The 16073-nt window shown below is 43.8% G+C and overlaps 1 protein-coding gene across 1 annotated transcript; it reads left to right on the top strand.

The window, feature by feature from the left end:
• Positions 1-5785: 5785 nt before the first annotated feature.
• LOC144113876 (uncharacterized) lies at positions 5786-13521 on the top strand. Its single transcript, XM_077647246.1, has one exon. The coding sequence runs from the start codon at positions 6039-6041 to the stop codon at positions 7329-7331; it is 1293 nt and encodes a 430-aa protein (XP_077503372.1). The 5' UTR covers positions 5786-6038; the 3' UTR covers positions 7332-13521.
• The last annotated feature ends 2552 nt before the right edge of the window (positions 13522-16073 follow it).

The following is a 16073-nucleotide window of genomic DNA, read 5'->3' as shown; positions in this document are numbered from 1 at the left end:
AAAAAGAATAGAAATTGCTGTTTTTGCTGGCACACGTTTCCACGCTGTGCTTCTGCAGTTTTATTTGCATGTTTTCAGAAACTACGCATCAGGGTAAAGCTTGACTTGCATGTGTGCCACTTGTATGAAAACTTAAAGTGCACATTGCTGTTCAAAGCTTTGTCATGTGCATTGAAGTAAACCACACAACAGGAACTTAACGGCTGTTAAATGGCCTGTTGTCTGCTTTACCTGTTCACGACAAAGGAATTGAATAGCAATGTGTAATTTAAATTTCTATGAGTAGCGCGCCTGCTAGCTAAGCTTTACACTGACGCTATTGGTGAATTTCTACACCAATATCGGATTTCGGGCTCTGCAAGTTAGTTCAGAAAATATCCAAATGTCCACCTTTGGACGTTCGTCGGATGTCTATGGGATGTGCGGCGAATCTGCAAACTATAGTTCACCGGACGTTCGTACTATTACGTCGGACATAAACGGATCTTTGTCACACATCTGAACCTCCAGAAAAGGACATCCATTGGACGTTGCGTGCCGTCTGGGGGTTAATCCCTTGCAAAGCTAGCAGGAGGAGCTCATAGAACACAGAGTGACCTAGTGTAACATAAGATTAAGTCCTAATTAAGATATGAAAATTTGTCAACGCCATTGGCTAGAGGGCCTCCTTTGACGGGCATTTGCTGCTTCATTCTTGAGTTGTATTCGACTATAGCAGGTTCAACCATGCACGATGTCATGACAATCGGACAACACCATTAGGTCTTTTTTCGAACAAAAAATGGGGTTGAGCATAGTTTTCCTATGTAAAGCAAAGTGCAGAGGAAAAACATATACACTGGAATCAAACAAAGTGGATATACATTGGAATCAAGATAATGCGACTTACCGAAATGATCGAACACAGAGAAAACAACATACACTATATGCATCACCAGTTAAGGCATTTTATAGTTTATCTTTAACGAGAAATAAATTGATCAACTCTGAAGGTGAGTATATATAAGCATATTATAAATAAAGCACTGGTTGGAAGGGAGCAGTAGGGGGAACATTAGCTTAACTCTGCAGGCCCTTCTGATTAATATGGTTAGGGCACATGCGTGCTAATGCATCAGCATCGAAACGAGGTCTTATTTGAAGAAATAAATAAGTGGCTCGGGAAAAGGCTGCACAAGGGTTAGCATCGATGCGAAAACAGGACTTGAGTTTGAGATGCTCCTGTCATTCTACAGGGGCTATTTTGTGTAACGTTGAAACAAAGGTCACTGTTCTAAGAATAACACCATCTGCCAGGCTAGTTGGTTGCGATCCATATGTATCAGCAGCGCGAACACTATCTTCTCCTTCTTCTTCCTTTTTGTGTTCGCGCTGCTGATACATATACTGTTCTAAGAGCAGTTAAAATGATGTTCGAACACATGTTTCCAAGCTCATTTGCTCGTCAAAAATGTTCAGAAGAAAGCTAAACCTTCACCATAACTACCTCAAATCCAAAATTGCTATGGGCCCTGTAGTAAGGCTGCAAGAATTGGTATTCAGTAGCCATATTTCCCTTGGCATAGTCTAAATGCTATTAAAATGCACGAGACTTAAGCTCCTTGTCTCTCATCTAAACTGGCAAGTAGGTGAGAAAAAAGAATAAGTGAACAGAATCGTTGCAGGCTAACAGACGTATGATGATGCTTGAAATTAGGAGTGGTTAGATTAATAGATGCCTACTTCTCAGAAAAGTTGGATTGTCGATTTTCTATCACTGTGGCTGTTCCGCATAACCAGCACAATTAAGGGGCAAAAGTGGCAGTTGTTGATAAACAGTCGCACTTGAGTGAAGCTGCAACATGCTGTGCAGAAGCAAACAACTTTCCCTCGCTTCTCCGCCACCATGCCCATGCCAGCTGTCGGTCTTGCCCAATGTAGACCAGGCATGGGCAGTATATTGAAGATGCATGTCTCTTCAATTCCATTGCAATTCCAACGCAAGGCCAGTTCCACTGGCCTGGTCAGTCTGCTTTCTTCCTACTTCGGTATTTGGCAGACAGATGACGTATATATTGCGCTTCTGTATGCTCAGTGACCGAAGAGAGGAGAAGACTGGCTCACTATTGTGGAAGAAATAACGACCCTTCATCCATATTTCAAGTTGCAATGGTCGCCAGCCGAAATGAAAGGCTTTCGCCATCATGCTCAGAGCTTATGAAACATTTCTTGTTGACATTGTCAGCACGATAAAGGTCACGCACTGTTCCACAGACAGGTCAATGGTGTCATCAGGACCAGCAGCGTCAAATGCATCCCCTAACGCACTCCTTTCATTTGGAGAAACAAGCGCTACAACAAGCTGTAGTTCTCAAGAGGCTCTAGTGGAACTTTAGTTTCTTATACTATGCCTTCAGGATCCTCAAGTTGATGTATAGCTAAGCTTCACTGTTATCTGTTGAAAAAACAATCCTTCATGTTATAACACGGTAACATGCTCATCTTTCATATGGTTCACTTGACCAGCGGTTTCAACGAATGCTGTAACTTAAAACTGTTAAGCAAATGCAACATCTGTATAACACGCTATTAGCAATACATTTTGTACCTAACAAAAGCTGTTAGCTCTTTTATTTTTCATTGTTTGTCTTCTAGCTTTTAACGCACAATGCTCATTATCAAACATATGTTAAACACAGTGCTGAGGAATTAACTGCTCAGCTTTCCCAAGAGCACAGGGCAATTGCACCTATTATCGCAGGGTAGAGGCAGAGGCCACCTGTTAAGTACTGCAGTAATAAATGAAAAGCATCAAGAAAAGTTTCAAGCTCATTTGCATGTATATATATATATGTGTGAAGGGAGCCAACAGTGACTGTTGGCTCCCTTCATATGTTTGTCAAAAACGAGTCCCTCATTTCCTTAAAGGGACACTGAGAAGAAATTGAAGTTGGCTTGTATCGATAGAATACCAGCTCCTGATCACAAAAACGCCGCTCTTACTAAAAACAAAGCTCTTGTAAGGTAGAAAATAGCAAGAACCAAAATACAGGTATCGCTGCCACAGGCCAATCTCGCGAGTACAAGCGTGGTGACGCCATAGGACAAGAGACGCCACCTTGGAGGAATTTTCCATCGTACTTTGTTTCGCGAATCTCTGAGGCTGACAAAGGTAGGTTGCGCAGATCAATATTGAAATAAGTTTTGCTTTAAAACCAATAGTGCACTTTTATCACACAAGGAAGGCAGGCAAAAGACAACCTGAATGTTGGAAGCAAAGAAAACGGATGCTTGGCGGCGCCACAAGCGGCCAGGAGAGTTTCGATTTGTTATGGCGCTTCGCGTCTGTCAGCTTTGCGTGCCCCGTGGTTTCGTTTTTGACGCGCTTCGATTTACAAGCGCCGAACAGCAGAGGAACTCCAAGTGCCGCTTCAAGTGCTAGTTAACCTTTGAAGGAGCCTGTTAAGGCTTGTCAGATGATCGCCACGGTCGATGAAAAGCTATGATGGCACGATGGTCGGTGATCGTACAAGGCAACACTTGTGTATTCGCACGCTTGCCCGGCGAAACATTCCCGGCTGTGCCAGTCAACTTCAAACTACTTAACGGAAATCGTTTACTAGGGACGAGAAACAAGGTACAAGGCAGTTCGGAAAAATTGCTGATGGCCTAGCTCTGTTAGGCCAGGATATACCTAGCGAAAGCGCGGAGATTTCTGCATCAGAAGAGTGCATTCACTAGATGCGCCTTTATTGTGAGCTGTAACCCGAGCCGTCGTGGCGGAGCGATAGCGTTTCCGCCTCTAACGCCGAAGGCCCTGGTTCGATTCCGAACCGAACCTCGGTACCTGACTTATTTTCTTTTATTCAGCGAGTGAGCGGGGGGTTTCAGTGGCTCCGATGGATGCCGCCGCTGAATACGTTGGTTAGTGGTTAAGCGCAGGCTATATCAGGAGCGTTTATGCTGCGGGGAGGCGCGCGCGCGCGCTGCGCGGCGAAGTCACGTCGGTCAACTGCGCTTCACCGCCGACGCGTTCGGCGGCTTCGGCGCACTCTGACCGCACTGGCGGGGAGATTGGAGCATGTATCTATTTCGCGCCGAGTGCGCCAGCCGCCGCCGGCCCGGCCAGACTGATTTGGCTCCGCGGCGAGGTGCACGTTATATTCGATAGCTGCGGCAGTTGGGCGGAGCTGTTCTTTTCGAGCTCGGCTATTTTAATCCATTCACAGTACATATCTGAAAGTACATGCAAGTTGACGAGAGAGCCAGATCCAGTGGACCCGTTGGATCTAGCGGAAGCCGTTGAAGTGTCGTGCGCCGGCTTTGGTTTCAAGCCGCCGACTTTAAACGCGACCGCCCTCGAGCACCCATTTGTTTTTTGTGGCAGAAAATAAATAACTTGGCCCTTGCAACCGTGGGAGACCTCGACGCCACCTGCTGCGCCGTGCAACTGCGCCGTTCAAGGAATCACAATCCGTTGGCCCCAAAGCCACGGCCAGCCTCCAATGGGCGCAAGGCGCCGACCTTGTCCTGGCCCCTTGCGACTCCCCGCACTGGGGTTATGATATTAGTTTGCAACGGCTGCTCACTTAGGAAGTGGGAAACGACCCGCCGGCGCCTAACCTAACCATGCTCCCTCAAAAGCATCGCACGCTCTTTGGGGCTGAGGTCGCTGAAATGCAGGCCAGAGTTTTTGCGAGAACTACGTCGTCGGGTTCGGGAACGGGATCCATCGTAACGCTGGCAAGACGCCAGTGCAAACGTAAACGAAGCGAGGGTGGCGACCCCCGATAGATGCCTTCAACGTGCGATGGCGGTAGCTTTCATTTCGGCAGCTGCTAGGCCGCACCGCTAGCGGCCAGAAATCACGGAGTCTCCGTTTACGCCACGTTTAACGTCACTCCGTTCTGTGTCGTCATAAGAGTTCTCCGTGTCGTCATAAGAGTTCTCGAGTTTGAATCGGAGCGGCGGGAAAAAAGTTTTCAACTTCGAATCCAAATTTCTTTGAAATAAATGCATCTTTCGCTCCCGGACAAGCGTGAACAAAGCCATGAAATGCCGAACTATCAGATATTGCTAACAAAAAAAATTTGATAGGGTTCTCCTCAGTGTCCCTTTAACCTTTGTCTGCCACACACACGCACACACCCACGCACACACCCACGCACACACGCACAGTGTGCTCACAGCCCGGTTCGCATGAAGAACGTTAGCTTAAAAAGAAAAGACTTGGCTGCGTTGAAGTTTTACGCACAGCCCTGACGTTGCGTCACCGTTGTTGCCACGTGCTGCGCTAAGCTGAGTTGAGAAAACGTTCAATAGAAAAAAAAAACACTACAAAGAATATTTATTCGAATCAGCGAAATCACGGATTTCTGCTACGTAGAAGACGACGATGACGTGCAGTGCCGCGGGACGCGTAGCGCTCGTGCTAGACCAACCGCGAACAAACAACGGAACAGACAGTGGACGATTTTGCTCTTGGTCGGCACCCATCGGATTAGTGCTTAGGTACTAAAAAAAAAAGAAAGGGGGCGGGGGGGGGGGGGTGCTCGGCTGGCTTCTAGCTTTACTGCTTTGAGCACGTGTAGGAGGAACGCCGCTGGATTCAAATCACGCGCGCCATCGATCAGGTCACATGGCAAGAAAAAAAAAAAAGTCCGCCCTACTGAATTTTTGCGTGAATACAAGGTAAATCTAACTCGAATAAAAAAAAAGTGATGCCATTATCATTGTTGCGTTGTCAACAAGCAAGAGGAGATAGAAGTGCCTACGCTACGCCATGGTTACTTCTCTACAGCTGCGGTTTACGCAAGTGTCATGAAACGGTGCAGAATCCAGCAGGAGTCGAAATCGTAGATGTCGTGTTGTCTGGTTAGTTCTCTGTGTGTGGGGGCATTTATGTGGTGGTAACAACTATGTGTTTATGTGGTGGGGGAGAAGCTGGCTGTAAGATGGGCGGGGGAGGGTTGACGCTGTTGAAGCAAGGAAGGCGGTGCTTTCGACTCCTGTGTTGTCGATGCGATTAACCAGGGTTAACGTAGAGTACGAATTTGGAAATGCTGCTCCGTCGTAAATTTCCGTCGGTTAGCGGTACCAGGGGACAGACTAATGCAAATGGCGACATGGCACAAGAGAAAACTGAGAGCGATTTGGAAGACTGTCAACGCCTTTCGACGACAGGAAAGTCCAAGCTAAAATCAAACTTCTTTAAATCGCTGCGTGAACACTGGCGCAAGAGAAAAACAAAACTTGGAGTGCAGAGTGGAACAGAAAAGTGTCCTGTAGTGCCGGAGTCGAGTACTAGGATAAGAGGTGTAACCGTGTATCGCCCAGGGTCGTCTTCGCTAGCTGCGCCTGAATCGCACCAAGGTGCGCGCAATGACGCCAACGACAATTACGTTCGTGCTCGTGTTGGCTCTAATGGCGAGAGTGCGTGCAGTAGCGTGGACGCAGAGTCTGAAGCACCCCGTCGCAGCATGCCAGCATCTGTACGTGAGGGACAGCCAGAACCTGTCGGAGGCACGACGGAGCATTCCGATCACGGCCAGCCTAGTTCAGAGCAACGCCGAACGGCATGCAGCATGCAGCCTCCAGCTACAAACAGTAACTGGTGTTTGTCACATCCGACCAGTGGTTTCTCCCACAGCTGCTCGAGTTCCGCACCCGAAGTTCAGTGGAAATGCACAGGCCCGCACACAGACGGCACAACTCAACCAGCGGCTGGCGCTGGATACAGCGAAGCTTCTGCAGCTGCGGAAGGGCCCCAGGTTCCTCCGCGACCGGCTTTGCGAGGCGCCACAGCTTCTGTGTTTGCCCCGGGAATGGATGGCCGAGAAGACCCAAGGATCAGTAGTCTCAGTGAAGAATTGTTCAAGTTATCCAAACACGGCTGGTACTGGGGACCGATTACACGTAGTGAAGCGGAAGAAAAGCTGGCCGACCAACCTGATGGCGCATTTCTTGTGCGCGACAGCTCCGACGACAGATACTTGCTGAGCCTTACGTTCAAATCCTATGGCAAAACTCTGCATACCAGAATTGAGCACTGCAATGGCCTGTTCAGCTTCTATGCTCAGTCTGGGCCAGAGGGTCGTGCCTGCATTGTTGATCTTATCCAAGAGTCCATGAACTACTCTCAGTCTGGTGTGTTTTGCTACTCAAGGGGCCGGAGCCCTGGTGTTCCATCGTTCCCAGTGCGCCTCATCAAGCCTGTGTCGCGGCTCACTCATGTTCGTTCCTTACAGTACCTTTGCCGTTTTGTGATCCGACAGTACACACGCTTTGACCACATCCAAAGACTTCCCCTTCCATCTCGTATAAAGGGTTACCTTGAAGAGGGCCACTACTGAACGGTGCCAATTTGTTTTTTGTTTTTTTACTGGTGCACCAGGAGGTAGCGTACTGTGCTGTTACGCAGTTGTGGACTGCTTGTAGTACGTAGCACTGGTCACTGTTGTGCGCTATGGTGTGGCATAGCGACTTAGCTCAATGTAGTTGTATTTCAAAGGTATGTAGGCGGTTTGAGAGCTCAAACAGTTCTTGCGCATGTGCATACTGCCACTTACGGTACACTGCATGGGTGGTGTTTGTTACCCTAGATATTGTTTAAAGTGGAAAAGTGTGCCCAAAGAGCAAGCTCTTTCTGCTGTTGTGCGTAGTGTTGCTCCTTGAGCTACATTGTTGAGCAGAGAAGGACATTGACATAAACTCTTTGAGGGTTGTGTATGCCATGTTTTTATGTGCACTTGTAGAGACTGAATCCTAATGCTTCTCAGCTCAAAAAATGTGTTGCAGAATTTTTAAATGGACATGATCCATTTAAAAGCACAGGTGCAATTTTCATAAGGCGAAACTTCTGTAGTTTCTAGAAGCAGTCTGTCATGTTGACATATTTTCCGAGCAGAATCTATATGGATATGCTATTTGGTAAAGGCTTATGCATATCCATTTGTCAAAATGGCTTTTGTCTTCAGTTGAAGGTTGTCATTTGTTATAGACTGGCTTGTCTTGCTACATCTTCAGTTTTTTTTCCTTAGTGAGAATGTAACCATTTTTCAGTACTGTCGTTGTGCCATAAACATTTTTGTCTTCAAATATATTTTGTTGGATGTGGTTCTGGGGTTAGATCTGACTTAACAGTATTGCCATCAGCAATACATTTCTTTAGATTTTAAACTGAAATTTATTTACTTTCATTGTCTACCAGTGCAAACTGTATGTTTTAGGCAGAAGCTTACACTGGAGTGTAGAATGTGCTTGCAAACACAACTTACTTTAAAAAGGATGTGCTGTGAGAGATAAAGTGCCTTGTTCCAATTAAACTTGTGGGCATTCTTCCCACAGAAAACCTCATATAGTCTTTTTACTACCATTGTTAGATAAGCATATAGAGCTCTTCATAAGAACCCCTGCCATTAGAATTTGAGGATAACCACTAGCGCATTTTATTTTGACATGTCTATCCGCTGTGCACAATGGATGAAAGGGACCTTAACCCCCCCACCACCCCTCTTTGAGTGTATGGGGTTAACACATTCGGCACATTGAATATTTCAGCACGAACATTTAGACCAAGTTGCAGCATGCTGTGCTGATGTAGCACTTGGAAACAGACTGCAAAGCAAGCTCTCCTTCATTTCTTGTGTGCTTTTCCATCTGCTGTATGCCATGAGAAAGCACCTGCCATGTAATGTTGGCATGGTTGCACAGTGCTAATGTTTAGAGAACTCTTGTTTAATTTAATTGTTACCTTTATTGGCATGTTATAATTATCGTGTGTGTGCCGGTAAGCTATTAAACGTTTGTAATTTCTGTTGCGAGTGCCGTGACACAAGCTGATTGGAACCTCAGCAGTGCCCTAGTACTGTCAGTAGTACTACACATTTGCACTGTAGGCATTCTTTTATGTGCATTCTTGGCATGCCCCATCTGTTGTCAATGTATCAGTTACTGCAGTCCACCATCTGTTGCAAGTCCCCGGGCTAATTAATGCACCTGTAGCTGTGGTAAAATGCATGCGTTTCTTGGTGAAATGGCTGCATTAATTTTGTCACATAAGCTTGAAAGCATTTGCCAAAATCCTCCTTGTCGCCTCAAGTTTTGAAAATCCGGAGTAACTGTGATCGGTGTGTTGCTGCATGGCCTTGTGCCCACTATGGACGAAGAGTTCTTGGCGTGGGAGTTTTTGCTACTGGTGGAACCTGCCCAAAAAATGTTCTGTGGTTGAGCTAGGGTGTGGTTTATCGAATCTCATGCAATGGCTGCCCCTCCGTCTATATCAGGGAAACCGGGAACTTCCAACAGTGCATCAAAGATCATCAAGGCAATGTCAGGAACAACCGCTGATCAAAGAATGCGATTGCGGAACTTGTGCAGACCACTGGCTGCAAGATAAGGCAGCAATCGTGGCAACAGAAAGAAACACTGTAACAAGACTGCATCTGGAGTCCTTAATCATCCAGGCGATGCCAGACACATTAAACAAGAATCAAGGCACACCTCATCATATTTATGGGAAAAGATTATGAAGAATCCTGAAGGCTATATAAGCCACCCCCTTTTTCTGAGACAGTCTTCTCGCGAACAAGGGTCCCATTTGGGACCCGAAACGTCATTTTTGTTTGTTTTTGACTTAGTCAGTGACCCAATCTTTGCCCTGTTGTAATGCTTCATCGTGACCAGATGGTATTCTATCGAACATTAGACTAAGTAAAATACTGCAGTGTTCCAGAAGCAGTAGTGGTTTTGCTGCAGCTGGCAGTGTATAGATTGGAATGTTGACCAACTTGCAAAATTTTCCATCAGTGGCGATCTGTTGTAATGAGAAGCAAAGGAGCGACTGCACAATTGTATGCTTCTGAATGTTGACTAAAATGGAGATGGGAAATCAAACCTCCCTTAATATTTGGAATGGACCATGTAGATATTGATGAGAAAAGTAACTAATATCTTGTGCCCTTGCCCATCACCAACACAAGCTTTTTCTACAATGCCAATTTTATAAGAGCCAATATGTTGCCAGCCATTGGAATGGACCTAGCTGTGGATGTAGCGCACAATGGCCGCAGTGTTACTGCTTATCTTTGGACCTTATGGCTGCCTAACTTTTTTGTTATGAGAGCGCATGCACAGTCCATGCTCATATGCATGCTTTGGCATGCTTGCACATTATTTCAGCTCTCCACTACATTTGGGTAGAACTTAAAAAAGTTGTGCAGGTTTTTTTTTTTTCACTCCATAGCTACCGAAATGATCTGAATAATCAACTGCCTGGCAAGTCGTACTGGTATAGCCCCATTGCCAGACTGACAAGAGGGCATGCAAGAAGTAGCTCTCAGCACCACTTTTAAATTATTAAGTGAAGACTTTTAATGGGTTCAGTGGGGACAAGCAGTGGTTTTAGGAAGTGCAGATGTTTGTAATGTGTCCCATATTTTGTGCTTTGTTTCTTATTTTGGACATCAGTACACTATGCACTCCAGTCTTATTAGTTAATTGCAGGCATCCTAAGAAATGAGGCAATGAGTTGGGATTAGGATAGTTTTGAGCTGGGTCAGTTGGCCTCCTGCACAATATCAGCACAAATGAAATGCACAAGATGGGGCAAACGTACATTCTTATAGTTTCATTTCATTTGCACTGATTTACAGTCCTGTACATTTCCTTCTATGCTGACTTTGTCATGATTTAGGATATTGCAGTTAATTTGTCAATAAGTACAGCCCTGTTGTGTGTCCTTCGGGTGCATATCTTGTCCATTGTTGCATGTGATACCTCAAGCCATGCACTTGTCTGTTACCTTCTCTTATGCAGAGATTTTCATTGTGTTTTGCCATTTACTACATTACAGCAGCATTCATTTGAGCTTTTTCAATGAAACTTGTCTGGCACTGATTATGGTGATAAAATGCATGGCAAAATATATGACAGTGTATAATTGCTGTAAGCAAGTAAAATTGTTCCCTGTGAACGTATGGCACAAAATAATTGATAGTGTTGGCAAAATTAAGCATTGTGTTTGTGCTAGAAGATAGCTTAGTAAGTTCCAGCTGGCCCAAACTACTTAAAACTGATTTATTGTATGCAATTTTTAAGTTTGTGTGGGACTAGAACCAAAGGACACACACCTGTCCAAAGGTGTGTTCTTCTAAAGTGTGAGGCGTAGTTGACACTGCTGCTTCATATTTAGCATGAGACTTGGTAGTTCAACTGCATTATTTCAATATTATTGTTCATGAATTCTCGGTAGGGTGTGTGCGTCGTCGTCAATGGGGCTTTCAGTGTAGGATTTTTTGGGAGGTTATGTAATGGGAGACATAGGCTTTAAAAAAAATGTACATGTTTCCACGCTAGAACTGTAGCTATGTTGCCGTTCACTGCATAAAGCAAACAGATGTATCTTTATTTAATAGTCTTTGCTTAGCATTAGTATAATTGATGAACTTTGGGCCCTTTCAGATAAATGAAATGTTTCAATTGGAGAGTTGTAGTGTGTCAAAAGGAAGAACAAATGGCATAATTTTTGTAACAGCAGTGTTGTGTTAGTGTTTTTCGCACTGTGATGAACAAAATATGCGACATCCAAGTTTTCACATGTCAGTGACGCATGTGCATATTTGAACACCTTGTGACCTGTGATGCTCCCCTATAGTAGGATACAACTTAAAAAAAACAGCAGTTGTTAACACTGGGCCACGATCCGCGGCATACTATATTACTCCTCTAGCTAGTCACAAAAGTAAACAAAACCAGCTTTTTAATGTTTGACTTTACTAAACAAGTCAGGTATCAAAATTCTAGATCTTATGAACTTTTTCTTGTGATTAGCTTCTTGTTTAGGTGACGAGAAGTTTTAACAACGGACTACTTTTTGTTGTGGAGGAATTCTGTGCACCGGTCCTAAATGTGGGCGGAGCTTCACTGCAGACTTAAGTTTTATCCGACTATAGTATCTGTTGAGTGCACTGGCGTAGTTGCTATAAGCACATGTGAATGCCTTTCTGTCTTTTATTCCTGTGAGATTTCATGTAGAAGTAGCAATTGGAGTATAACTTTCTGCTCAGAAATTGTGCCATTTGTGGTTTCCTTGCTTCTGACACTTTAAAAATTGGTTAGTTTTGACTACTTATAGTTTGATGTAAAAAGTACTCCTGCTTGCTCACTGTGACTGCCAACAATACTGCTGCAGCTTCATTTCAGCAACTTGAACCAGTTTTTTTTTTTGTCCAGCCTAAGTTCATGTTACATGGTGCTCCAAGCATCTATGGTGATCCACTCTCGCACAAATATTTGGTTTCGATTATAGCTGTGGCTGCTGCATTTTTACAGAGGTGAAATACAGAAATGCTGGCGCACTGAGATTTTTGTTCACATTTAAGGACCTCAGGTGTCCAAACTAATCTGAAGTCCTCTACTACTGTATACAGTGTTTCCCAGATGCAGCTTTGGCTTGCAAAATATCATTGATTTAATTACTGCTGCACTCTTCATGTGTTGCAAGTGTGCTGAAAATAGAACCTTTATGTGTAAAATTTTTGTATAGTGAACGACAACTTTTTTTTTTTTACTTGCATGCAGCGTATTGTGAAAACAGTTGATTTACAGCATGGCATAGCATAATGTACCTCTCATTAAGTTGTGCTGTTCAGCAGAGGTGCAGCTTATTTCTTTGCAAGGCCTTGTTGATTTACAGCATGGCATAGCATAATGTACCTCTCATTAAGTTGTGCTGTTTAGCAGAGGTGCAGCTTATTTCTTTGCAAGGCCTTGTTTGATATATTGGACAGGTCAGAAACATGCCATATTTGTGAACTTCCATACTTTACAAAATTTGATCCATTGTAAATACTGCAGTGGTACATTGGCCTTAATGGGCCATGTTGAACTGTGCTAAGAGGAATTTGCACTATTATACTACAAAGAATAGCTAAAATGCAGCTGTTTGAAAACCTGAAGATGCAAGTTTGGCTCATGCATGTGATGGTCATAAGCTGTCCTGTGTGCAATGTTGCGTGCTTTATTGTGATAAAAACAATAGTCAGTGCTTGAACTGTTGTGCAATGTGCATATTTAAATGTTGAAGTGATCCATCTCATGACTGCATAGCCGCAGGATTCTATTGCTGTTTTTCATTGCCTCAGCCTGAATTTTGTAGTTTGCAAAAGAAACAAATGACCAAGCTTGATTCTTCATAGATATACAAACTTTATTATAATTTTTTAGGTTTTGTGCATGTGCGTGCAGTAGTGACATACTTAACCACGTTAGCTGTTTCGTTTGACAAAAAAAATTTATGGCTTTTTGGTTTGGCAGCATATAAATTTGCAAAGTGGTGATTGGAATGTCATTTTTCATGCAAAGCAGAGTTAACACATCACTGTTGAAACTCTGTTCTTTATCGCCATTTATGTCGAACTGGACTGAACTTGCTCAGAAGCAGTTTTTTTTTGCACAAACAAACACGGAAATGTAAATAGCCAGTTTTGTAATATTTTTGTTGCAATACTAAAAATATAATTATTGCAATAAAGGTTCAGGACATGGGTCATTTTTCTCTGTTTATTTGCGTTATGCAGCATGTTAATGCATTTTGTAATTATGCTTAACAAGCTCATCTCAATAAGAAATGGTGCCACATCATTTTACAAAATCTTTTCAAACGTGCGTGCTGCAAGATTGCCCATGCCACTGGATGAAGGTGGCGCTGGTGAACAGTTTCAAGGCTAGGTTATATGCAACATAAATACCCCGAAAACAGAAGATTGGACAGCGGCTGGCATAGCTCAGTACATAGAACATCGCACATGAAATTTGAGGTTGTGGGTTTGGATCCCACCAGTAGCAAGTGGTTGTTTTCTATTTTCTAATAAAATATTTTTAAGCCATTAAACATTTGCACCATTATAGTCGGATACAACTTAAGTCTGCAGTGAAGCTCTGCCCACATTCAGGGCCGCCGCACAGAATTCCTCCACGACACAAAAGTAGTGCGTTGTTAAAACTTTTCTTGTTACCTAAACAAGGAGCAGATCACAAGAAAAAAAATCATAAGCTCTAGAATTTTGATAACTGGCTCGTTTAATGAAGTGAAACATTAAAAAGCTGATTTCGTTTACTGTTGTCATTGACTAGCGGAGTAATACTAGATGCCGCAGACTGTGGCACAGTGTTAACTGCTTTTTAAAGTTGTATCCTACCATAGTTTCCCAATTGATTAACACCTGAAATTTAAAAAATATATTTCACTATGCTTTCCTTGGTTTCAGTGACTCTTGGCTGCCTTCAAATCTGCAGACACAGGTTGTGAGATCAACACTGGTGGTGCTCTAAATTTTAGTACCAGTAGCAAGCTGCCAGCCTTTCTGACAATGCAAATCTTGTGGCTATGAAGGGTACCTGCAAATAATGCTGAATTTTTATTACTTGAAAAGAGCTGAACAGACTGACCTGCATATTTTACAAAAGTAGTAGTCTTAAGAGTTTTCTATCTTGGGTAGACTTCATTCCCCCACTACTGGACGGTACTCCGCAATGGTTATTTTTTCTTGTCTTTTTTTTTAGAGAAGTGTTAACCATGCTAATCCTTTATTAGCCTCTGTGTGTTCTCTTTTAGGTTGCATTCTGAGATGCTTTTGAGCAAAAATTGTCATTTAAACTACTCGCTTGAAATCAATTTTTCACTTGTCCTTCCTCCCCCACTTAACCAACAATTACCTGCTCTCAAATCGTTTACCATTCCCCTCTGAATGTGCATTGCCTTTTAGGTTGCATTCCAAGATGTTTAGCAGCCAAATACACCATTTTTGGAATGAAAATCTTTGAGATGAGCCAGGAGACAAAACTATAAGTTGGTGCACTGTATCATTGTGCATTGTACATGCACAGAACAGATCGTTGGTGAATGACAGCTGGCAACTAGTAACATCTCCCTCGCCATAATTGAGCAATGGAAGTGTTTAAGCAGTTTGGGAAGCATTTAAGCGAAGGCTTCTCAGAATGGCATCAACAGTTGCTGGGTGCAAGCCTTTCAATTTCTTTCTCTCCCATTTCACGAAAGACATGTCTCACTGCACTGCTATTGATGGAAAAGCTGAGCTAACTCTCAGAAGTGTGTGTGTTGTTGACATTAACATGCTCCAGCATAATAATAATAATTGGTTTTTGGGGAAAGGAAATAGTGCAATATCTGTCTCATATCTCGTTGGACACCTGAACAGCGCCGTAAGGGAAGGGATAACGGAGGGAGTGAAAAAAGAAAGGAAGAAGAGGTGCCGTAGTGGAGGGCTCCGGAATAATTTTGACCACCTGGGGATCTTTAACGTGCACTGACATCGCACAGCACACGGGCACCTTAGCATTTTGCCTCTATAAAAACGCAGCCACTGCAGTTGGGTTCGAACCCGGGAACTCCGGATCAGTAGCCGAGTGTCCTAACCACTGAGCCACCACGGCGGGTGCTCCAGTATGGATGGCAGTAGATTGAATATTAATACTATTGCGACTTTCTCTTCTTGTTCGATTGGTTTTTGAGTCACAGTCAAAATGTGTAGTAATTCATTAGTGGTCGCAGTGGACTGCCAAGTGCTAGCAGTGCCTTGTACGTTTGTGAGCACTCCGACAGCCTAGCATTGACAAATGTTCTATTCAATACTTGGGGCTGCATGCAAAAATTCTGAATGCATATTCATTAACAAGAGAAAAAGCAAAGGAATTCAAGCCACTTAAAAGCAGAAATACACTGCTGTTAACCCAGAACCATTCATGTCTTGATTTTCATGAGCAAAGAGTGTCCAACAGACTCACGTGCTTCCACTGGTTCACGTGTCTCGTTTGTACATCCCATATGTGATGCTGATTTCCTCGGAGGTCTGCTGCACGGTTGGTGCAGGCCAGTGCCCCAAACGGATGAACATCCGTGAAAACTGCTCAACACTGATGGAATTTCTTGCTCTTTGAGGACATTTTTTGCAGTCGTATTTCCATTGAGCAGTGTCTATACTATAACTGTTTAGGCAGTGGTAGTGAGAGCCTGGTGCGAACATACACTGGGCTTTTTGAACAAGTCGGTAATGAAAAAAATGCATAGCAGAGTG

The sequence above is a fragment of the Amblyomma americanum genome, chromosome 1, assembly GCF_052857255.1.
Source record: "Amblyomma americanum isolate KBUSLIRL-KWMA chromosome 1, ASM5285725v1, whole genome shotgun sequence".
NCBI classification, from domain to species: Eukaryota; Metazoa; Arthropoda; class Arachnida; order Ixodida; family Ixodidae; genus Amblyomma; species Amblyomma americanum.
The sequence above is the reverse complement of the archived record's forward strand: the minus strand, read 5'-3'. Positions and strand labels throughout refer to the sequence as shown.